Source organism: Misgurnus anguillicaudatus, unplaced genomic scaffold (assembly GCF_027580225.2).
Source record: "Misgurnus anguillicaudatus unplaced genomic scaffold, ASM2758022v2 HiC_scaffold_29, whole genome shotgun sequence".
NCBI lineage: Eukaryota > Metazoa > Chordata > Actinopteri > Cypriniformes > Cobitidae > Misgurnus > Misgurnus anguillicaudatus.
In genome coordinates, this window is record NW_027395279.1 from 608,451 (window position 1) to 632,645 (window position 24,195).

The 24,195-nt window shown below is 39.4% G+C and overlaps 1 protein-coding gene across 1 annotated transcript in view; it reads left to right on the forward strand.

Annotated features, from left to right (window-relative positions):
* Positions 1–11,382: 11,382 nt before the first annotated feature.
* Positions 11,383–24,195, forward strand: part of LOC129426233 (interferon-induced very large GTPase 1-like) — a 56,685-nt gene continuing 43,872 nt past the window's right edge. The window contains exons 1-3 of the mRNA XM_073865052.1: positions 11,383–11,486; positions 22,292–22,378; positions 22,463–23,071. Of these exons, the coding sequence (XP_073721153.1) occupies positions 22,375–22,378; positions 22,463–23,071 (613 nt within the window). The 5' untranslated portion in view covers positions 11,383–11,486; positions 22,292–22,374. The remainder of the gene's footprint in view (positions 11,487–22,291; positions 22,379–22,462; positions 23,072–24,195) is intronic.

Here is a 24,195-nt window from a genome sequence, read left to right on the forward strand (position 1 = left end):
CTCAGGAGCCGTTTCCGGGTGGTCTTGTTTCAGCCGCTCGCGCTGGGCGGCCGCAGGGATGCAGTAAGAGTGGGACGGCAAATGCCGAACGCCAGAACGCTGAACGCCGCAGATGTGTGTGACACCAAGGGCGTATAGACTGTAAGCCTTCTAAGAAGGAGTCGGAAGGCCCCGTTGATCCGGCGATCACGAGGAAGCGAAGCGGAAAGAGGACAGGGCTGAAGAGAGACGACAATTACGAGCAGTTTTATTCTAGCCAATACATCGGGTGAGACAAGGCGCTTGGATGAGTGAAGAAGTGTTGCGGATATTGTTGTTTGGGCAAAGAAAAGCAAGGATTTGGCATGTGCAGAGACTGGGCTGAGTATACCCTTATTGTTATCTACCGCTGAAAATTCTTATGGAAATGTGTAACGAGCTGTGAATTGTAAACAGTAAGACTTACCAGAAGTACAGCTGAATGAGGTCGCCCTAACAGAGAGATCGCATGGTGAGCTGTGTTGCCATTCAGTATCTGAAAGAATGAGGAAGAGACCTCATGTCAACAAACGTGTGAGTACCCCAAATAATCACCATTGTGTCATCGTGTCCTTATGAGTGTGAAACAACCAGTGAGCCTTTTATGAGTTGTGGCACAGTGTATGAGAGGCCCCACCCTGGGAAGGAGTTGTGGGTGAGCCAGGAACCACTAGAGAGAGAGAACGTTGGATTATCGTAGCGGCAACGCTTTTATCTGGTCACTTGTAGCATCAGTGCTTCCACGAATCCCAGGACGAGTCCTCGGCCCGATGTGGTATTGACCTTATTTTCACTAAGAGTCTGTGGAGTGCAGTGGGTGAGTCTCCTGCTTTGCTGTGTGTTTACAATTGGAACTTTCAGTGTCGTGCTGTGTCCATGTTATCAGTAACCACTCTTTAGGCTGGACAGAAATCCTGTGAAGAGATTAAGTATTGGTGCTAGTGAATGACCACCTTCTCATATATGCCGCTTGTGATTCCTGATCCTTTTTTCCCTCACCCGTACGCCCACGTAAAAGACCCAGTTGCCCTTATGTATACTCGCCGTACGCCCAAAGCTAAAGCCAGCATATTGTATTGTATACTCACTTGTATGCTCAAGTAGGACCCAGTTGCCCTTCTGCATGCTCACCGTACGCCCGGAGCCAAGAGCCCAGTGCACCTAATGCCCCCCCCCCTTGCTCTGAGAGCCCGAAAGGACTGAGACCTTTTTTTAGTATTTAACCCCCCCACATGCCTTTTAATATTTAATAAAACTTGACTGGCTACTGGCTACCTGAAAATTCTCAGGTAAGATACAACATAATTCTGCACTGCATAATTCCATGTTCCCGAGCATAAAGAGCCTTATTTCTAAGAATTTTCTCTTCATTACCACACCATTGATCAAGCTATTACCCTAATCAAAATCCTCGGGTATGGCACTGGTCTGGGAAAGGTCGACATCACCTCTGCTTTCAAAGTGATGCCCATCCACCCCGATTCATGGCATCTATTTCATAAGCTGGCACAAATTTAATTTGCCTAACTTTCAGCATGTTATCAGAAGCTTATCAGAAGCTTTTTGCTGGATTCTTCTCAACAAACACGGCATTCTTCACATTGTTCACTTACTTAATGATTTCTTAATCATCTCACCTCCCGATGCCATCCCAGTGACCCACCTCCTCACAGTCCAAGGGTTTTTTCTGAATTAGGGATCCCTATCACCCAGGATAAAACCATGTTCCAAGCCACAACCATTGAATTTCTGGGCATTAATTTGGACAGTTAAATTACAAGCCTCACTACCCCCCCAAAAAAGTCAACAGGATAATTCTGGTAGCATCCACCCTCACAGATAAACCTAATTGAGCCAAACACGAGCTGCTTTATTTACTCGCCGGACCGCCCCTTCATTTCACATCTCCTCTCTCTTGCGTCTTCAGTCTACGCACTCGAAGACCATATCAACCTTAACAGCTCATGGCACGATGAGCTAAAATTATGGATAACCTTCCTTAAACAATCAAACGGTCTATCTTTTCTACAACTATCTGGTGTCTCTCCCCAGAACCCTTTAAACCTACCTAACCACTTGGAAGTGCTTCAAGACCTTCCACTTTTCTTACCTAATTTTCCCTGACTTTCCATACTCACCATCACCTCATTCATATACTACCTCAATCACTACAAAAACCTCTAAGCCAGCTCCATCAAAATACACCTAAGCGGAATCAAATTTTCCATAAACTTATCTTTCTCGTCAATCAAGAGAAAACGTTTCCCCGCCAATGACGAGTATTTCCGTCTTTCCGCAATACCGCCATTATCCACTAGGTGGCGTCCTTTCGCAACTTTTTAAAACCGGAAGTATTGCCCTATAGTAAGCAGCTGCATGTCCTTGTCTGTTTTAAAGATTGCTCTGAATGGGATCTCTATGAAAAGTCCATCACAAAAATAGAATTATCTCTGCTTTTTGCTCATTTTTGCAGAAATCTACCCATATTCAAAAGCTGATTACAAAAGAACTACTGAAGGTAGGATGAAACTTTTTTTTTTTGTTTGAAAGCAGAGGGTCTGTTCTTTCATTTGGTATATTGTATGTTTATATATTTGAAGAAGAACATTTTCTGGAAGGCATTAAACTTTTGTGAAAATCATGAAAAACGCTGGCGCTGGCTGGAAACTTTTTTAAAAAAACGCTGGCGGGGAAAGAGTTAAAGGTATCCAAAGAACTCACCCTACCCGTCCCGATGCAAGTCAGCCAATAACCCTAGAAATACTCACCAAATGCATCTCCGCCATCCGTTGAGGTTACCACTCCATTAACAATGCCCACACACTCGACGCAATGTTCATTCTGGCCTTTTTTCTGTACCTCAGATGCTCAGAACTCTCCATCACCTCCAACTTCAATCCATATAACCAACGTACAGTTTCAGATCTATCACTTCTGGACAACGACACAATTTGTTATTTCATCAGAACAAAGCATAACGACCAAATGAGGAAAGGCCATTTAATTTACATCTACCAATTCAACTGTACCAGACTCTCCTAGACTACCTACATTTTAAAAACTTCCAGGATAGATCTACGTCAGACCCACTCTTTACATACGACTCCAACCGCACAGTTACACAATTCTGGTTCGAAAAACACCTTAAAGGAAAAAAACACAGTTTTTCAATATTTTACTATGTTCTTACCTCAACTTGGACCAATTAATACATACCTAACTTTTTTCATTGCATGCACTTTAAATCTTTGTACAGCGCCTCATGAATGTGTGTGCATTTAGCCAAACCCCATTTATTCCTAAGGATCCAAACAGGGATGAATTTAAAATATTCAATCAAACTTCTCCCACATCAGAGAAGCCCAGCGAACCCTCATCAGCTCATCCCACCAGCACACAGACAACACAACTATAAGACTCTATCCACTGCTGCAGCAGTGACCATTCTCTGCTCCCGCAGGAGCCTCGTCTCTTCACCGCCGCAGCGGTACTGTTTTCTCTGCTCCCACAGAAGCCCTGTTTTTCACCATCTCCACTGCCACAGCAATGTCATTTCCTCTGCTCTCGCAGGAGCCCTGCTTTTCACAATTTCTGCTCCTGCAGCAGTCTGTTTCTCATCCGCTGCAGCGGTACTATTAACTCTGCTCCCACAGAAGCCCTGCTTTTCACAATCTCCTCTGCCAAGGCAGTGTTATTTTCTCTACTCCCGCAGGAGCCCTGCTTTTCACAATCTCTGTTCCCACAGGAGCCCTGTTTCTCAACCGCCGCAGTGATACTTTTCCTTTGCTCCCGTGGGAGCCCTGCTCTCCACAAATTCTCCACTGCCATAACAGTGATGTTTTCTCTGCTCCCGCAGGAGCCCTGCTTTCCACAATTTCTCCACTGCTGCAGCAGTGATGTCTTCCCTGGTCCCGCAGGAGCTCTGCTTCTCCTCTGCCACAACGGTGATGTTTTCTCTGCTTTTGCAGGAACCCTATTTTTTACAATTCTCCACTGCCACAGCAGTGACTTTTTCTATGCTCCCGCAGGGGCCCGTTTACCTCGCACTTCACGTCCCGCAATTTTGTGTGGGGACCTACACAGTTCCCGGCTGCTGTCCGATGCTAATTTTGCAATCTTTTGGGAAGTGTTCTGGGTTCGGGCCTAAAGTTAAGGCCAAAGCCCTCTCCTCACCAGGAAGCGATTCGGGCTCAGCGCAATAACAAGCTCGGGGGCCCTCTCCTCGTACAGCATGCAAAATATGCATTGCATTCTATATGACCATTTTTTTATAAGTGTGAACTTGTGAAATTATGCTTTATAAACAAAGTTTGGGAGGATCATGTTTAATTAATTTACCTAATCACCTTGTAATTATGACCAGCTGTCAACAATCAGCAATCAGGTGTCCACCTGATCAGCATCAATGGAAACTTGTATAGACTGGCACTAACTCACTCAGGTCCCTCGATAGTTTCAGCATCCCCTCACCACCCTATCTTTGCACTCTTGCCTGGTCACCTTCCTAACCAGAATGGGGAGGTGTTCTGGGTTCTAAATTTGATCTTAAGATCATATTTGAAAAGCATGTAAGTGCAGGGATGGGAATAAAGGCATTATAAGTAATCTGCGTTACTAACAGCGTTATTTTTTCAGTAACGGGTAATCAAATAAATTTTGTTTTCCCCCGTTATAACCTTGTTACCGGTACTGACAATAAAATGCTGCGCGTTAATATAATTGATCTTACTGAAGTGATTTTCACCAGAGTAGGCTCTCTCTCTCAGCCAGACAAGTGTGTGTGTGTGTTGGGGATGGGACAACCACATAGCTGATGATGATTGGCTTAATTTCCATCGCTAGCCAGGAGTTCATACACAAGCACACGCACAGTCAGTTTGAGCATAAACAGTGTAAAAAAAGAGCAGTGTTGTTAACTTTGTCACTGGATTTACCAACTTTCTAGACCCCTTTAGCGACTTTACCTAAAAAAAAAACAACTAGGACAAATCTAGCGATCTTTTCTGGCGTGGTTGGAGAATTTTGGAGATTGATGTGATCACATTTTATTCATTTTGATTTGTGAATTCATGTGATGTTGGTCCCAATGCCACATATTCACATTTTATTATTATTTATTCCCCTTTTACGTTAAAGCGTGTATACCTCCCAAAGCTGAACACCTACAAAAGTGAAACTACCTTCATTTTGTCCAGCTTGATTTGTGAATTTTTTTCACAGTACAGTTTTTCACCGTCAAGTCAGGTTAAGCTGTTTAATGCGAAAGACACACAGTCAGAATTCATGTCAATTCACTTTCACAAACGAATTTGCTTGTAATAGACACTATTTTACAACTGAATTGTTACTTTGTTGTGTAATGCGGTAAATCACACAAGTCAAATTGCACTTTAAATATTATATACACTTCAGTACTATTTGTGAAAACTTTATACAGCACAATAATGATGATATCTCTAAAACAAGTGAATTGACATGATTTCTGACTGCGTGTTCTTTAACTCTTTCACCGCCAGCATTTTTTAAAAAAGTTGCCAGCCAGCGCCAGCGTTTTTCATGATTTTCACCAAAGTTTAATGCCTCCCAGAAAATGTTTGAACATATATACATACAATATACCATATGAAAGAACAGACCCTCTGCTTTCAAACAAAAAAATGTTTCTTTCTACCTTAAGTGGTTCTTTTGTAATCAGCTTTTGAATATGGGTAGGTTTCTGCAAAAACACCACATTTTGAGCAAAAAGCAGAGATAATTCCATTTTTGTGACGGACTTTTCATAGAGATCCCATTCAGAGCGATCTTTAAAACAGACACGGACATGCAGCTGCTTGCCATAGGGCAATACTTCCGGGTTTAAAACGTTGCGGAAGTGCGCCACCTAGTGGATAATAGCGGTATTGCGAAAAAGACGGAAAATCTCGTCATTGGCGGGGAAGCGTTTTTTCTTAATTGACGAGATATCTCGTCAATGGCGGGGAAAGAGTTAAAATGGTCGTTAATTGTAAAAATAAAGTGTATTTGCCATCTTCCGCATTAAACGGCTTAACATGACTTGACGGTGATGAACTGTACTGTGAAAAAATTCACAAATCAAGCTGTAAAAAATGAATTGTGTGGTCTAAATTGTGGGCGCTGCGGGCTGCAGTTGGATACTATACATGGATTTCTCGGCAACGTCATCACTGCTTGCGCATGCAACTGAGAGGCAGACAGAAGAGACGTGCCTTGTGTTATAGGTCTAGTAGCGGTGTCTGTAAGTCAAAATGCCAAGGAGTTGTTGTGTGGTTAATTGTACCAACAGAGCCAGTCCTGGGTGCTGATCTTTAACATACCAGTAGATTCGGCTATTACGTTACTAGCCTAACATGATAATTCATACATGTATCACAGTAACACTGCAAAAATAAAGACAGAAAAACAGATCCAACTAAATTCAAGTTTTATTTATATACAAACAATAAAGAACCCTTCAGAAATTAAGGTTGTTGCAGTAGTGGACCAGCTCACCAATCGGGCTTTTTTGCCTCCAGTATGCGCTCGCACCCTGTTATGTTAGTAAACAGGAAATCCGTGTATTGGAATTGTGCGCAGCTAAACAGTTTCATTTAAATGATGCCTAATTAATGTCATTGACATATAAAAGACCCTGACGTGGTGCTGATCATTTTCCACATCAAAGTGTGAATGTTGCTTAGGATGCACAGTCTATGATCAAATCTGTCCATACGCAGTCTTTATAAGGCCCAGGTGCATGCACGCATGTTTGTATGAATGTACGTGCAAAAAAGTAAACGCATGTGGCTGTGCGAATGGCACGCAGCTGGCAGAGACCCAGAAGATCCGCCTTCTTTACCTTTATAGTCTCGTGTTCCACCTCAGCCAGTAAGGAACTAAAGAAAGAATTTTTTATTAAATTAATAACAACAATTATTTAAAGACTCTGGACAGAGTGTTCGTGAAACACACACATAACACCCCACCTCCAGATGGTGAATGGTGTGCCCAAAAAATTCCAGCATGTAACAGCATGTGGCGCCCCCAAGGGGGGGCCAGGGGGGGCCGCGGCCCCCCCATAAAAGTCACTGGCCCCCCCAGTGGCCCCCCCAAACAGAATGAGATTTAAAAAAAAAATTTTTTTTTTTTAGATTGAAATAATAGTAATAATATGTATTCATTAAAATGTACACTAAAAGCACTATGTAAAAAAATAAAATACATTTGTATAATGTGATAAATAGAATACAACCTTAACCCCTCCCCTCTCCTTTACCCGCGATTACGCGCAGCCGCACTACCATCCATGTGACGTACACGTGACGTCCTGTTCGCTCCTGTTCAGCCATTGCATGCATTACAGAAGAAACTCACAAACTAGTAAGTAAAACTCAGTTAATTCTACGTTATATAAAGCATATTGTTTCAACTTAGATAATCACTGTCAGGATTTAAATTGGGCTGGGGCCATCCGGGGCTAAACCCCGGCACCAGAGACGTCATGCCCATTCAAACTGACCCTCGGTTTTTAAGCCAACTGGATTTTGCATGCAACCTCAAAATCAAAGAAGCATCCATTAATCTGTTGCTTGTCTTTTAATCTGTTTAATATGCGCAATATTATCAATTCTGTGCTGCATCCTTGTCACTTTCACTTGTCATTTTCGCCGCTTTGATCCTGTTAAATTTCTTTATTCTGGCGTCATCAGCGTCGGAGCGCGCTCACAAGCTTTGCTGTTGCATTTGGCTATCTGAGGAATTAAAACGTCTAAGAAACGCCCACAACATTTCCAAACCCCAGGACGGTAATGTGCAGTTAACCTCCTCTGTGTAGAAAATGTATAGTTTAAAATGTGACCGTCTGGACGTTATATTAGTAGAGATTTCTAGATTTATCTTCTTGGCACAACGCCAAAGTTCGCCAGAGTTCACGGGGGCGCAGAATCACACATGCTCACATACGAGGTAACATTTAATGCAAAAGTCCGTTACTCTAATAATTTTATCTAAACATATTGTTTTAAATCGTTATTGAACATTACAATCAATCACGTGGCTATAGCTTATGTCATTTTCGTTGTTTATGTACTTTATGGATTTAAAAATTACATTAATTTCATAGGATAATGCAGTTGTTTTGCAAAATGCATTAATGACACAATTAGAAGTCATTAAACAAAACGTAAATAAACAAAACATGCCGTTTCAGATGTAAATATGATGCCAATATGTCATTAATCCGATTGAATAGTATTTGATCTAAAAGTTAGTCAACACTTTTGTTTTGGAGGTTTTTGCATGAAGGCTGGGGCGCTCAGCTTGTTAAAAATGTAAGTGCCATAGAAAAGACTGAAGAATCTATAATATTTCGTTTGATGTCTGTGTATGGCCACATTTCTGTGAGCTGTGCACACTGTGCCCCCTTAAAAAAGCCCGGCACATAGGCTGAAGGTCTCGCTCTACTCTTGCCAGTGTACCCGCTGCACTTGTGCATGTGCACTCGCTGCCTGCGGTGCCGCGAAGGGAATAATGTGTTTCCATTCATTATGGGGCATACTCACCAAACGCAAGTTCAACGATTTGCGCGAGTAGATTACATACAAAGTCAATGCAAAGACGCAATCAGACAGACGCGTCCTCGCAAGGGGCGAGGCAAAATGCCAATGACGCGAAGTGGGCTGCGCCATTGCCGAAAACACGCGCTTTTCCCTTCAAACGCGTCTTTGTGTGTATGTGTATGTGTGTGTGTGTGTTTGTGAGAGAGAGAGACAGAGAGAGAGACAGAGAGAGAGGTAAGATTGGTGCCCATGTCGAGAAAACTTTATAGAAGACTAGAAACGTGTTAAGGACTAAAGTATGTCACTCATTTAATTACAGTATGTTAACTGGATAACACTGGATATAACTCATTGTATAGTTTAATAAAATAATGTATTTTAAATACACAAATCAAACGATGATCGGTCGATACTCATCTTTGATAGATTAATACTATTCCACCATCTGATCTTTCAATTATTTGCAATTTTTATTTGTCTCTAGTAAATCATATACTAGTAATAAATAACAATAACTATACAAGTAGCATTAAAAGCAAAGGAAAACTGTTGACCATTAAATTCAGGCATAATAATTTTTTTAATTGTGCCACCCTAAGATTTGTACTGGCCCCTTTGTGCCCCCCCATGAAAACAATCCTGGGGGCGCCACTGGTAACAGCATGTAACAGCATGCGAAAATGCATCTGCCAATACATTATTCTTACCGGCCACATGTTTTATCTACAAATTAAATGCTTTGACAAACAAAGCCTACCTCATTAGTCGCTGATTGGAATTGCGCATTTGATGGATAAAATTAAGGATTGTGGTCTGTATAAACGGTGACGATGAGAGAAGGAATTAATATAAACCTAAAATTATTAAGGGCCATGGTTAACTCAAGCGCCTCCTTCTCAATTGTTGAATACGACTTTTGATACTTTTGAAACTTTTTAGAAAAAAAGAAACAGGATGCTCGACACCATCAGGCCCATCTAGGTGCGTGCATCAGGAGGGCTTTAAGAGACTCAGAGGCATACTGGCATTCTGGTGACAGCCACAAATGAAAAATGTATACAAAAGCTGCTGTAATATCCCGCCATTCCCAAGAACCACTGCAATTAACGGCTAGTAGAATGCACTGATATTTAGCCAGATTAACCGTTTTAAAACCTGTGTTAACTGATTAATGTGCCCGTCACATTTTGCAGAATGACGACTAAAGCATGTCCAAAATATAAGAATACGTTAAAAGAACAGCATAAAACAACCGTGTCCAAACCCGCATATTTCCGTTTACATATTTCCGCTTACAATATATCACCAAGTTACGCACGGGAAAACCCCTTTTGGCAATTACGTCACTACCGTTGCGGCACTTAAGAACTGCAAACATAGAACAAAGAAAGTAGCAAAAAACACACAAAAAACATTCAATCCAATAAAAAAAATCATATACAACTATGAATGAATAAAGTTATTTAATACAACAGCAAGAGACGAGTGAGCTCGTAAATAAACTGCATACCAATTGACTCAAATCATGAATCTAACTTTAATTTAACTTTAATTCGGCTTTGATCTCGGACGAGCCCCCAATTATGTTACGGTCCCTATCATAATTGTCTACGAATCATGGGTCACGTAACATAATAGAAGAACAACAGCTAGTGTATTTCAAATTAACTATTTATTTAAACATACTCACAATAATAACAGAAGAAAGAACGAGATGGGGAGTCCTAAAACATAAGACGAAAACAGAAACTAAATAACCAAACTAGGACTCCCCGCTACAAACAAAAACAGAAAAGTAAACGCATGTGGCTGTGCGAATGGCGCGCGGCTGGCAGAGACCCAAAAGATCCGCCTCCTTCACCTTTATAGCCTCGTGTTCCACCTCAGCCAGTAAGGAACTAAAGAAGACAAATGAAATTAAATTAATTACAATAATTATTTATAAAGACTCTGGGTGCAGTCTTCGTGACACAGACATACGCAAAACACACACCTAAACCAGATAATCAAGGCTTTCAGTATACCTTGGTAATTACCAGTTGGATTAAGTTTTACACTGAATACAATACAAACGGTATGTGCAAGGGATTTGTTGATGTTTTCATGTATCCATGCAGTGCACATTTACAAATATAAGCACTATACAGCAAATCTATACTGAGAAAAAACAGACCATACACACATGATTGTAGCAACAAAAGCACACACAACAACAGTTAATATCAGTTGTTAGGGTGTAGAATGAGGAACCATATTTACTTGGGTTTAAGTTCCAGCATTTACTAGTACATAAACTATGGGTTGTCACATTATGTTTTTTTGTTTCACTTTAGTAGTTCTCTTCTTGTTCAGCACCTGCCAGAAGGTAGGATGTGAGCACTTTAAATTTTTTATACATATTGTCACAATACTGTATCTCAGAGCACAAACAAACTTCTTTCTAAAAGTACATTCTTTGTTGTGGTTAAAAATAACATCCAGTAAGTGCACCCACAAGACTCCATGGTGCTTTGATGCCTTTGTGCTTGTTTATGTATCTTTCTATGACAATAAAGAGGGATATGGTTAATATAATGTGATAATAGAATGTAAATAAAGGATATTAATAATAAGAGTTATTAAAATTTACTTATATAAGCATTAAAACAAAAGTTACAACAACTTTTAGCATATACATACAATCCAGCCTAAAATTTAGCATGCATTTGGTTGTTCCTGTATGTCATGTGCCTTCAGAGAACACATACATTGTTTACAGGTGTGTATAAAAGGACAGCAGAGAACAAAAACAAATTAATTAGATAGACAACTCACACACATTGTTTACAGGTGTGTATAAAAAGGACTGCAGAGAACGGGAAACAAATTCAGGAAATCGACAAACAACCCACACACACAGACTTCCACACTCAGGTTTGGCTTTATTTCTTTGTCTATTCTGTTTTTTTTAGTTACTTTGTGTTTTACTGTATTTATTAGGTGAAATTCAAAACTGTAGTGATGGATTATTTTCACAATTTATCCTATAACCAATATGATTGTTTTGTCACATTTGTGGGAATGGATAAACAAACTAAGATGTGTTTACTAAATTGGCACCTCAACAAGAGACAGAGAAACTTAATATATTGGTGTACCATTGGGTTTAATTTTGCAATGATTTTTAATTTAAACCTCCAAGATTAATTGTATTTTTAATACACATTACACTATTCAGGCAATTTAAGCAAATAATGTACCTATTTATTTAATATATGATATAAAACACAGTATACAAAACGATCACCAATTTTTTTTTCTTAAAAAAAAAAGAAAAATATTCCAAGTGCATCAAGGTCAAACAATTGATTTATATTAAAAAAAGATGCAAAAGCAGATATCATGTCAATTCACAATCTCAGATCTGGTGTGTACACTCTTTCAGAAACTTCCGCAAGATGAAGCGATTAGGAAATGGAACAGTACAGTTAATCCACGGATTAATACATACCTCGGTTTTTTGGCTATTTAAAATAAATATACCTATAATTAAATTGATTAGTTAATAAACTTAACAGTACTGCAGTACAGTAGCCTTCATTAGAATGTAAAGTGCAAAATCACTTTATGCTGTGTACACAGTACATCATATATTCATATCTTGTTCATCGCTCTAGATAACTTGTGGAATTTATCTTTGCGTCATGTGCGTTCTCCACTTGAGTTAAAAAAAAAATTCAACTTGCGCGAAAGATGCGTTTGAGGCGATAAGCCTGCGTTTGCGTCATTCACAGTACCCCACGCAAATTTGCATCTTTGCATTAACTCAGGGCCTGTACTACCTATAGGCAGAGTAGGCAAATGCCTAGGGCCTCAGGTTTGGAGCGGAGCTTCCATAACAGCTAAATCCATATGTGCTAGGCTACTGACAGCAATAGACAAAGTTATAAGGTGATTTTGTCTTTATGTGGCGCCGCAAGAATCGCAAGCGGATGACATCAAGGTACCACAAGAACAACTGATAGGCAGATTCCTCTGAATCATTTCTCGAAACGCTCTTGCGGTACTTTGGCATCATTCGGCTATCGGTTCTTGCAGCGCGAGAAGTCAAATTAGCCTAGCCTATATGATGAACAACATTCAAAACTTTGCAGTTGACTGACTTTAAGTGACATTGAAAGCAGCTTTCACATACATTTTTCCTTTCAACATCAAAATTTACCTGCCTTCAAACACATATGGTTTTGCTAAATTTTAACATTTAATCCATCTGTTAACTAAATTAAAAAATAAAAGTAAAGGTGAAAACATGTTTAATAACTGGCAGTGCTTAAATATTTTTTTACAGGGTATGAAAAGCACTTTATGACACTTTCTCTCATTATTCTGAAAATTAGAGGGGTGTGAGGGGGCTCCAACATAAATTTTGCCTTAGGCCTCCAAATATCTAGAACCGGCTCTGCATTAACTTACTCGTGCAAATAATTAACCCTCACTACTCGCACACTCATTGTGCAAGTTGTCTTTATAATACCTTGTATCATGTTGTTGCTAATTGGGCTGGCATTTTTGACACACCCACCAAACAAGAGAAAACATATCTCAAACATGTTGCACATCATTTACAGGAAATATGTCATTCAACCTGAAAACTGAGCAAAACGTTGCGGAGCAATTTGAGCTTAAACGTGCCCCTGACTGTGTTCATTATGTTAATGGAGTTCTTTGTTTAAAGCAGTAGTGTAGTTTCCGTGACCTTTTCTAGTGGGTATACGGCATATAATGTTAGCAGTGTTGGGGTTAGTTACTCAAAAAAGTAATATATTACTTATTACATATTACTCTCAAAAATAGTAATGCCTTACTTTACTTTATTACTCCCTGGAGCAAGTAACTAGTTATATTACTAGTTATATTACTAGTTACATTTTTTTTCTGGGCAAGAATGTTTATTTGGGCAAGCCACGGCCAAGAAAACATCCAAACACAAAACTCCCAAATCAATAAAAAGTTACAATTTTATTAGATTAAATTTGATAACAATTTACTCATTCAAAATACAGGGATGACAACAGGTTGCAATTATTTTTAGATGGACACCTTTAAATGGACAGCTGATAAAATAATGACGGTTCACAATAAATTATTTCCTGATTAAGACTTCCAAGAGTTCTGTATTCTTAGCAGGGGGATACCATGATGTTAGTGCACATTATTTACCCACCCACTATACCAGGGCTGGACTGGGACAAAAATTCGGCCCTGGCATTTTGGCCCAAACCGGCCCACACTACATATATTTACAAATACCACCCATCTTTGCACGCCTTTAAGCAATAGCAACTCCAATTCCATAAAAGCACTAAGCCCAATTAATAGCAGGTAGAAAAGAGTGAGAGTTGACACAACAAACACTTCTAGAACGTGTTATTTATTAATGCAGTAAAACTGTATAATCCACATGAATCCTTAAACAAGCTTCATCCTTCAAACATTTGTAAACATTTTTGTTAGGTCCTAAAAACACTATTCACTACACACCGTAGCCTATAATAAATAATGAACACAACAAAAATATTCCTATCTGATTAACTGTCATATTATATGTTGATTACAGTTTTTCTGAATTGCTAAAACACTAAACCCCAATCTCTGAACCAAATTCATAGTGGCCTAAACACATTTGTCATGCACTATTTTGGCTAAACTCTAAACAAACTTCTGAGTAAAACACACATTTTACACTGCAATGAACTTGTTTTATAAATGCTAAACACAGGCAGGCTGCTAAAGATGAACACAACTACAACTCAGTTGTCATCAAGCAAACACAACAACTCAAAATTGTACACGCTTTTTTCTAATGGTATTCTTTACCAATTGTGTGGATTGTAAACAGTCTGAGAGGCAGATGAAGAGTACCCTATGATGAAGAACAGGACACCAGAGATGGTGCAATTGGCAAAATTTGCCATTGAATTGCTGACTTTTAACAAAATACAAGTGCTGCTTACAGTAATATTAAAAACTGATTATTACTTGCAGTACTTACAGGAAAGTATTCACTACTACATTCACTGAACTAAACTTGTGTGATTACAGTAATAGAGCTTTTTAACATTATCTGTCAATTGTGTTGTTATATACAATAAACATATATTTTGTCTGTAAGCAGATGTCCTGGATTGTTTGATTTTGCTTGAAGAGAAATGACACGTTTTGAAACAGACAATCAACGAAAAATCTACGAATCAGATACACTCTCGTAGTCACGAACACAGTCTCACCCCATGTCGTCAATATTTGACGACACTTGACCATTCGTCAATATGTGACGCGGAATACCTTTCGCGTCATTTTTTGACGAACTGGGGACTTCAATACTATTACGTCCGTTGCATTCTCTTCTCCTATTTTCTTACCATTTTCGCATCGGTTTAGGGTTAGATTACGCAAAATTAAACCGTGTACGCGAAATTAAACAGTGTACGCGAAATTAAACAGTTGTCACCTGGCGTTGGGGTTAGAAACAGTTGTCACCTGGCGTTGGGGTTAGAGTTAGGTTTGGGTAGGGATGTCATTATGTAAATCTAACCCTAAACCGACGCGAAAATGGTAAGAAAATAGGAGAAGAGAATGCAACGGACGTAATAGTATTGAAGTCCCCAGTTCGTCTGGGTTGTAGTCACAGAGCAAAGAGTGCAATTATTTTGTTGCAGCTTTATCACCATAATTGTGTGTTTTTGACTTGGTTTTATCAAGGGGTATCTATCTAAACTTGTGTTTTGAAAGCAGTTCTGCTTACCGCAACTCACTTCTCCCTCGTCTCTCTCTCCCTTCTCCTCACAATATTTTGCGTGCTGGTGCTGCCAGTGCCACGCACCACCATCATCATCATCATCATCACCAGCGACGCGATTTGAAGAAAACAGTTGTGTTATTTTCCATTGTCTGCCTGAAGAGTCTGTTTCTTTTTGTCGCGCAGTTTTTCTGCACCTCCCTTGAGTTTTTTCTCCATCTCTCTCTCTCTATTTTGACACGTGAACTGACCGACGTTGCACGCTCGCTTGCACAGAGACCAAAGCGGTGATTGGGCCAGCTTTATGTCATTAAAAAAAATAGCCAATTGGCTGCTGCTTAAATGTGAGTGGGCCGGTCTATTTAGGGTAAAAAAAAGGACGATGACTGGGCTGGTCCGTCATTGGGCCAGCTTAATGTCGTTTAAAAAAAATAACCAATGGGCTGCTGCTTAAATGTCAGTGGGCCGGTCTGTCTAGGAAAAAAAAGACGCTAACTGGGCTGCTCAGACAAAAATAGTATGAGATGGATCGGCCCAAAAAGTACGTCGGCCCACCGGGAAACTGCCCGGTCTGCCAGATGGCCAGTCCGCCCCTGCACTATACACAGCAATGCACAGCAAATTCATCCAACACCCAAACATATAAATATATCAATTTAACACCGCAAAGTAATAAATACACAATCAATTCAATAAATATCATTAAAATCACTCAAGCTAAAGACACAGCCTTCGTCAATTACGGTAAAATTGATATACAAAATTGATGGGATAAACAACCTGCATGCAACCCCTGTTTACATACAAACAAACAATGAAATGAGCGCCGGGAGACCGTGGCATAACCTCACATTCATCAAGGTCTCCACGGCGAGAAAACCCACCGTAAATACACCACATTTTAATACAACATAAAAATTACTGCTGGCTTCCTTACCCGCTACCGGACGTGGGGCACAGCGTTCGGAGAAACATTAAAGAGTGTGCACTTCACCGTCAAGTTATTTTCCTTCCGTTGAACATAATAAAATAATGACTGAATCTCCTCCCGTCGAAACTAGCGAACCTTCCTCTGAAAAAAAGCTTGCCGTTGTTGACGCTTCCATTTTCCCGATCTGTCTTTGAGTGTGCCGCTCTGCTGCCGGCTGCCGGGTGTCGACCAATCGGTGATGGTAAATGATACCTCATGCCAAACTTAGACCAATCACTGTTCCATTCACGCCCTCCTCCACTTCCCTTTTGTTCTCTGTGTTGTGTGCCTTTGTGTGATGAAGGTGCTACTGGCGAATGTAACGCAAGTAACTAGCTCGGGAAAACTGTAATAATATTACCATTTTCAGACGGGTAATGCGTTACACTACTAGTTACTGAAAAAAGTAATATTATTACAGTAACGCGTTACTTTGTAACGCGTTACACCCAACACTGAATGTTAGTAACCGTCAGTTCCTCTTTCAGCATGTTTGCTTGTGCTTTAGTGCTAAACTTTGCTAAACTTCTGTGTTCATTTTTATATCTACGTTCAATATTTTAATGTAGCCTATACTGTAGGATCTTAAACTTCTGTGAGAAAATTCATGAATGCGTTGATGTTCATATCCGTGAACTATCATCTTCACTTTGGTTTTTATTAAATTATTTGATTTTGCCATAAAAATTACAGAGCAATTATTTACTGTTTTCCGCCGAACTCAGAGGTCTTCTAAGAAATTTAATATATAATGGTAGGGGAAACACTGGTTAGGGTTAACTAAGTTAGCAACCTTGTTGGTTGCAATACAGTTTCCCATTGCCAACCAACTAAGTTGCTAACAGGTTAGCAACTATGCTTTTGGGAAACGCACCCTAGCTCAGTATCAATTAGCTTAGCTCTATAGTTTTTCCTTAACTAACCTAAATGTTGGTGATTCAACCTCTGAAAAGGGATGCAGTGACCTTTCTTTCTCTCTTCCTTTTGTTGTTCCGACATCTTTCCCGTTGTGGGCTAATTTGTTAGATTTTTGAACGGTTACGAATCAAAACAACTCACTCCAAGCATAAAACACAAGCAAGATCAGCATCTATTTCTAGTTAAATGCTGTCGCGTAGCTCTCTCTATCCAGATAATGCAACACTGATATTGATCCCAAACTCTTCTTGGATCATTTGGTTGGCTCGTACGCTTACGGGAGCTGTCTTTGTTGACACAACCAGCGACAGACGGTAAAGAGTAATTTTAGTCCATAAACAAGTGCGTAGCCCGACAGGCGTTAACGCATACTTCCGCATTTGTACACGACACTGTTGTCATGTGTTTTTTACATCAGTAAAGGCGGTAACAAAGGGTCACATGGATATTAACGCCATTGACAGGAGACTGCACTGCCCCGTGTCACTGTTTACAATGGCAATTCTTCACGATTTAGTGGTTTAAAACATTATAGATATTGATAGTAATCAGCTGGACAAAATATATACAGTGGAAAAAAGGTATGTGAACCCCTAGGAATAAACTGGTTTTCTACTGTGATTTGCCATAAAATGTGATCTGTTCCTCATCTAGGTCACAACCAGTGTTGGGCAAGTTACTGAAAATTAGAAATTAGTTACAGTTACTAGTTACTTCTTTTAAAAGTAATTGAGTTACTTTACCAGTTACTGTATATCAAAAGTAATTAGTTACTAGGGAAAGTAACTTATAAGTTACTTTTATGTCTGCTTTTTAAATGTAAATATGAACAGTACTAAACAGTCAAACAATAAAATGATATGGATGGGTTATTTTAAACGTAAGACTCTAATATATCACATACTGTAGGAATCTATTTTGCTTTAGATTCAGCCGTTGAATATTTTTGTTAGACATTATCTTAATATGTAAGCTTAGTTTTATTATGTATATCATTTAGACAAATATTCTGTGTGTTTACATTGAAAATATATAGGCCTAGTGTGTTAAAATTGTGTATTGTCTCTTTAAGAATTTGGAGACAATTGTGTCAACATGTCATATTTTCTAAAATAAATTATAATTTTTCTGATTCCATATTTATTTTAATAAGCCAGAAACCTCTCTGATGTGTCCTGCTGACAGGTGCGGTGTGCACGTGCAGCAGCTGATGCAAATGATGGGTCCTCCGAAGGTTAGACCGTCTCTTTTCAGTTCTCTTCGCGAACTTCTGAGGCTTCCACCTTGAAAGACCGAGTGCTCAATTTTTTAAGTCGCATGCTTGGCAGGGCGCGGCCATGGAATTGGAACACAGCTTGTGAACCTTGCGGCGGTAGTGCGCTCTTTGGTCATATATTGTTTGTATATGTTTTCTGTTGGATTTAAATGATACACAGGATTAAAAGAAGATATTTAATCAGGAAACGGAGTACGTGAATTGTTTTGTCTCACGGACACAGAGCGAGTGGATCGTTTTGTCGGATACGGAGCGAGTGAAACTGAAACTCTGCACTAACACATACAGTGGGGCAAAAAAGTATTTAGTCAGCTACCAATTGTTCAAGTTCTCACACTTAAAAAGATGAGAGAGGCCTGTAATTTTTGTCAAAGGTACACGTCAACTATGAGAGACAAAGTGAGAAAAAAAATCCAGAAAATCACATTGTCTGATTTTTTTAAGAATTTATTTGTAAATTGTGGTGAAAAATAAGTATTTGGTCAATAACAAAAGTTTATGTCAATACTTTGTTATATACCCTTTGTTGGCAATGACAGAGATCAAACGTTTTCTGTAAGTCTCCACAAGGTTTTTACACACTGTTGCTGGTAGTTTGGCCCATTCCTCCATGCAGATCTCCTCTAGAGCAGTGATGTTTTAGGGCTGTCGCTGCAACTCAGATTTTCAACTCCCTCCAAAGATTATTGAGATCTGGAGACTGGCTAGGCCACTCCAGGACCTTGAAATTATTCTTACGAAACCACTCCTTCTTTGCCCGGGCGGTATGTTTGGGATCACTGCCATACTGAAAGATCCAGCCACGTTTCATCTTCAATGCCCTTGCTGACGAAAGGAGGTTTTGAGTCAAAATCTCACGATACATGGACCCATTCATTCTTTCCTTAACTCGGATCAGTCGTCCTGGTCCCTTTGCAGAAAAACAGCCCCAAAGCATGAGGTTTCCACCCCCATGCTTCACAGTAGGTATGGAGTTCTTTGGATGCAACTCAGCATCTTTCTCCTCCAAACACAAGAAGTTGAGTTTCTACCAAAAAGTTATGTTTTGGTTTCATCTGACCATATGACATTCTCCCACTCTTCTTCTGGATCATCCAAATGCTCTCTAGCAAACTTCAGACGGGTCCGGACATGTACTGGCTTAAGCAGGTGGACACATCTGGCACTGCAGGAATTGAGTCCCTGGCTGCATCGTGTGTTACTGATGGTAGCCTTTGTTACTTTGGTCCCAGCTCTCTGCAGGTTATTCACTAGGTCCCCCCGTGTGGTTCTGGGATTTTTGCTCACCATTCTGGTGATAATTTTACCCTACGGGATGAGATCTTGCGCGGAGCCCCAGATCGAGGGAGATTATCAGTGTTCTTGTATGTCTTACATTTTCTAATAATTGCTCTCACAATTTATTTCTTCACACCAAGCTGCTTACCTATTGCAGATTCAGTCTTCCCAGACTGGTGCAGGTCTACAATTTTGTTTCTGGTGTCCTTTGACAGCTCTTTGGTCTTGGCCATAGTTGAGTTTGCATTCTGACTGTTTTAGGTTGTGGACAGGTGTCTTTTATACTGCTAACAAGTTCAAACAGGTGCCATTAATACAGGTAACAAGTGGAGGACAGAGGATCCTCTTCAAGAAAAAGTTACAGGTATGTGAGAGAAAGAAATCTTGCTTTTTTGTTATTGACCAAATACTTATTTTCCACCATAAATTGCAAATAAATTCTTAAAAAATCAGACAATGTGATTTTCTGGATTTTTTCCCTCATTTTGTCTCTCATAGTTGAAGTGTACCCATGATGAAAATTACAGGCCCCTCTCATCTTTTTAAGTGGGAGAACTTGCACAATTGGTGGTTGACTAAATACTTTTTTGCCCCACTGTACTATGGAGTTTTAACACGTTTTAACAGTTGTTCAGCGCATATTTTTCTGGAAACAACAATCGTGGATCGTTCTCTTCCATGAAGCCGATGTAAACATCTAAGATATATATTAACATTTCTCAGATTTATTGCTTTTGTGGACTACACATGCAAGTTAATGTCATACTGGGATTGCTTGGCAAAGATAATTTACAAACATGAGACGGATGGATTATGACTTGCGCACAATTTTTAAACAAAGGTATGTTGTCCAGTTTAGATTTTTCACGTTCATTCTATATGCACTGTCAGCCATGATAAAGTTTAATTCATTGCGCCGCCCACCACGGTCATGCGACGTTAAATCAAAAATGTCTTGTCTGTAAGTGTTATTGTTTTACAAAATATAGTAACGCGAGTAACGAACTCATTTAAATTTCAGTAATTGTAATTGCGTTACTTGATTTTAAAAAATACTTTGTTACATACTCGTTACTGATAAAAGTAGTGGAATTACTGTAACGCGTTACTTTGTTAGTTCTGAATCAGACCTGCGCATCGTTCAGAAGCAATTTTTGCTCATTCCCCTTTACAAAACCGCTTTAACTCACACACACTTGTAGGATGTCTGGTGTGAACCGTTCTCTGGGGGTCATTCCACAGGTTAAGGTCCGGGCTTTGACTAGGCCACTCCAAATGGCGCATTTTGTTTTTCTTAAGCCAGTCTGTAGTGGATTTACTACAATGCTTAAGGTCAATGTCCTGTTGCATCAACTAACTTCTACTGAACTTCAACTGGTGGACAGCCACCCTGACATTATCCTGTAGGATTTTTTTTAACTTAATTCATTTTACCCTCGATGATGGCAAGTGGTCCAGGCCATGAGGCAGCAAAGCAAGCCCAAATCCTGATGTTCTCTCCACCATACTTCACTGTTGGGATGATGTTTTGATGTTGGTAAGCTGTGCCCATTTTGCACCATAACATTTTTCCCAAAAAATTCAACTTTTGTTTCATCAATCCATAAAATATTTTCCCAGTAGCACTGGGGTTTGCCAAGGTGCTCTTTTGCAAACTTCAGGCTCACAGCAATGTTTTCGGGAGAGCAGCGGCTTCCTCCGTGGTGTACTGTCATAGACACCGTGCCTGTCCAAAGACTTGCGTATGGTAGACTCAGGAACAGAGCTGTGTGCCCGTTCCAATGATGTCTTCAAGCCTTTAGCTGTTACTCGTGGGTTCTTCTTTACTTCATTGAGTATTCTGCATAGTGTCTTAGGAGTCATCTTGACTGTGCGCCCACTTCTAGGAAGCGCAGCTACAGCATTTAACTGTCTCTATTTATAGACAATTTGTCTAAGTGTAGACTGATGGAGGTCTAAACATTTTGAGATTGTTTTGTATCCCTTTTCAGCCTTATGGAGTGCAACATCTCTTGATCAGATATCTTTATAAGAGCATGGTTCAGAAGAGCTGATGCTTCTTAAGGACAGCAATCTTAAAATGTGTGTCTTAAAATCAATCAAAGTTGCACTAAACCACACATTTAAACTCATTTTATTTATTGGACTCCAGTTTGCCAGCTTCTGACAAAAAAGCTTTCAATAAAGTAATTAGTCCATGGGCTCACTTACATTTTCCTCCAGCACTGTGAATGTTTAATGGGTGTTTCCAAAAAAGACAAGAAACTGGAATTATTTATGTCTTGTGAGCTTATGCACACCTTGTTTGTTTATTGTTGTGACCTAGATGAGATCAGATAACATTTTATGGCACATCACTGTAGAAAACCAGTTCATTCCTAGGGGTTCACATACTTTTTCTTGCCACTGTAACACTGGACTAGTGGTTTTTGGATATTTTACTGCAAATATCTTACAAATTGCACCTTTAATGTTAGAAATGTATTATCTTTCTTCAGGATAGTAAGAAGAAGCAAGAAACTGTAAACCTGCAGATACAATTGTTGAACCTGATCTGTCTGGGTCTGCTGATTCATCATTCATGGGTAATAAAACAGCCACATTGGAGTAAGTAATAATAAGATTCTAAGAACAGTATGATTCAGTATGATAATTGGTTTTTATTATAGATCACAAGATTTCTAATCGGACTTTGACATTATTTGGAAACTCTGCGGCTCTACAATTTGGTCATGGTAACATTCTACTGGGAGAAGAACCACCTTCTCTTAAAGATGAAGTATTCTCCAGGATTGATCCTGTACAGATAAAGATATCAGAACGTCTTGTCTCAGTCATCAACATGATTGACTTCACTGAACTTCACCTGGACTCTGTGGATCATCTCATCGGTCAACTAATGCATGAAAATCAAATCTGTGCCTTCATCTTTGTTGTGCGTCTGGGTCAGTTAACAGATGCTGATGAGATGGGTCTTGAATGGCTACAGAGAGTATTTGGTGACGGTGTTCTTCAGTTTGTGATGATTCTCTTTACTTATGAGAGAAAAGAAGAATCTGGCTCTATAATAGATCATCTGAAGAAAAACACTGTTGTAGAGCAACTGCTAAACAAATGTGGAGGAAGATATCACATCTGCAGCAAAACCATGAACAACCAATCAGAGATGAGAGAACTGATAAAGAAGATTGACCGACTGTTTAGTGAGAATAAAGGGCAGTGTTACAGTGGAGAGATGTACAACACACACCTTAAAGAGAGAGAAGACAGGAAAAAGGGTGAGTAGTCTCACTGCTAATATGTAGTAGGGTGTGGGCCGATCCACTTTCCATTACCAATCCGATTTCGATACATGAATTCTGAGTATCGACCAATACCGATCCAGTTCTAGTATTTTTCTTAATCCATTTAGTATTGTGGGTGTGTACACATAAATATATATACACACACACATACACACAACATCACAAGAATATCATGTCAAGTGTAAAAAATTTAGTCAAGTTAAAAGAATGGAAGTGTTCTTAAATATTTGTTAATAGTGTCAGTTTTTGAGTGGAGATAAGACTGAGCAAATAAATAGTTCAAGTACATTTTACTTAATTGAACAAACTGTCACAACACGAAAGATTTCAGTGCGATGCACATCCTGGGAGAATAATGCAATTGAATCATTCTGTGCTTTTTGCACTTCCGGGGCCTAGGACAATGTGCTTAAAGCGTCTTCTCACAGATCTTGTATATGCTAGGCATGTAGTGTATTGCATTCATCCAGTGGTTTACTGACACTTTTTAATCAGATGTTTAAAATATGGTTAGTGTGTGTGTGTGTGTGTGTGTGTGTGTGTGTGTGTGTGTGTGTGTGTGTGTGTGTGTGTGTGTGTGTGTGTGTGTGTGTATGACGCATTTAATTCACCGCTACTCCAGTGTATAAACTCTGCGAGCACCAGACCATTGAGTTTTTGTGACCTTTAATATCTTCATATATGCATTTGTTTTTTGCATAAAGCTGTTGAATATATTAGAAAGACTTAGAATATAGTGTATAAAAATTTTAATGGTGCTTTTATAATAATCTGACTTTTCTATAGAATGACAGTAACAACCACGAGTAACGCACAGTATCGGATTTGGATCGGCCCCGTTATTCCGATATTCCATCCAGCAAAAAAGGTCCGGATCAACCCAATATACGATCCAAAGTATTGGATCGGCCCACCCCTAATACATAGTAATAATACATAACTTTCAAAAACACAAAACATATTTTTTTGTAAATTTAAATAGATGCTGAAGCGTACAGTGTATTTGCAACATTTAATTGTAGCATTATGACATTTTTACATCTACAAAACGTAAAACATTTACAAATATTTTAAGATTGCTGTATAATTTTCCTTTA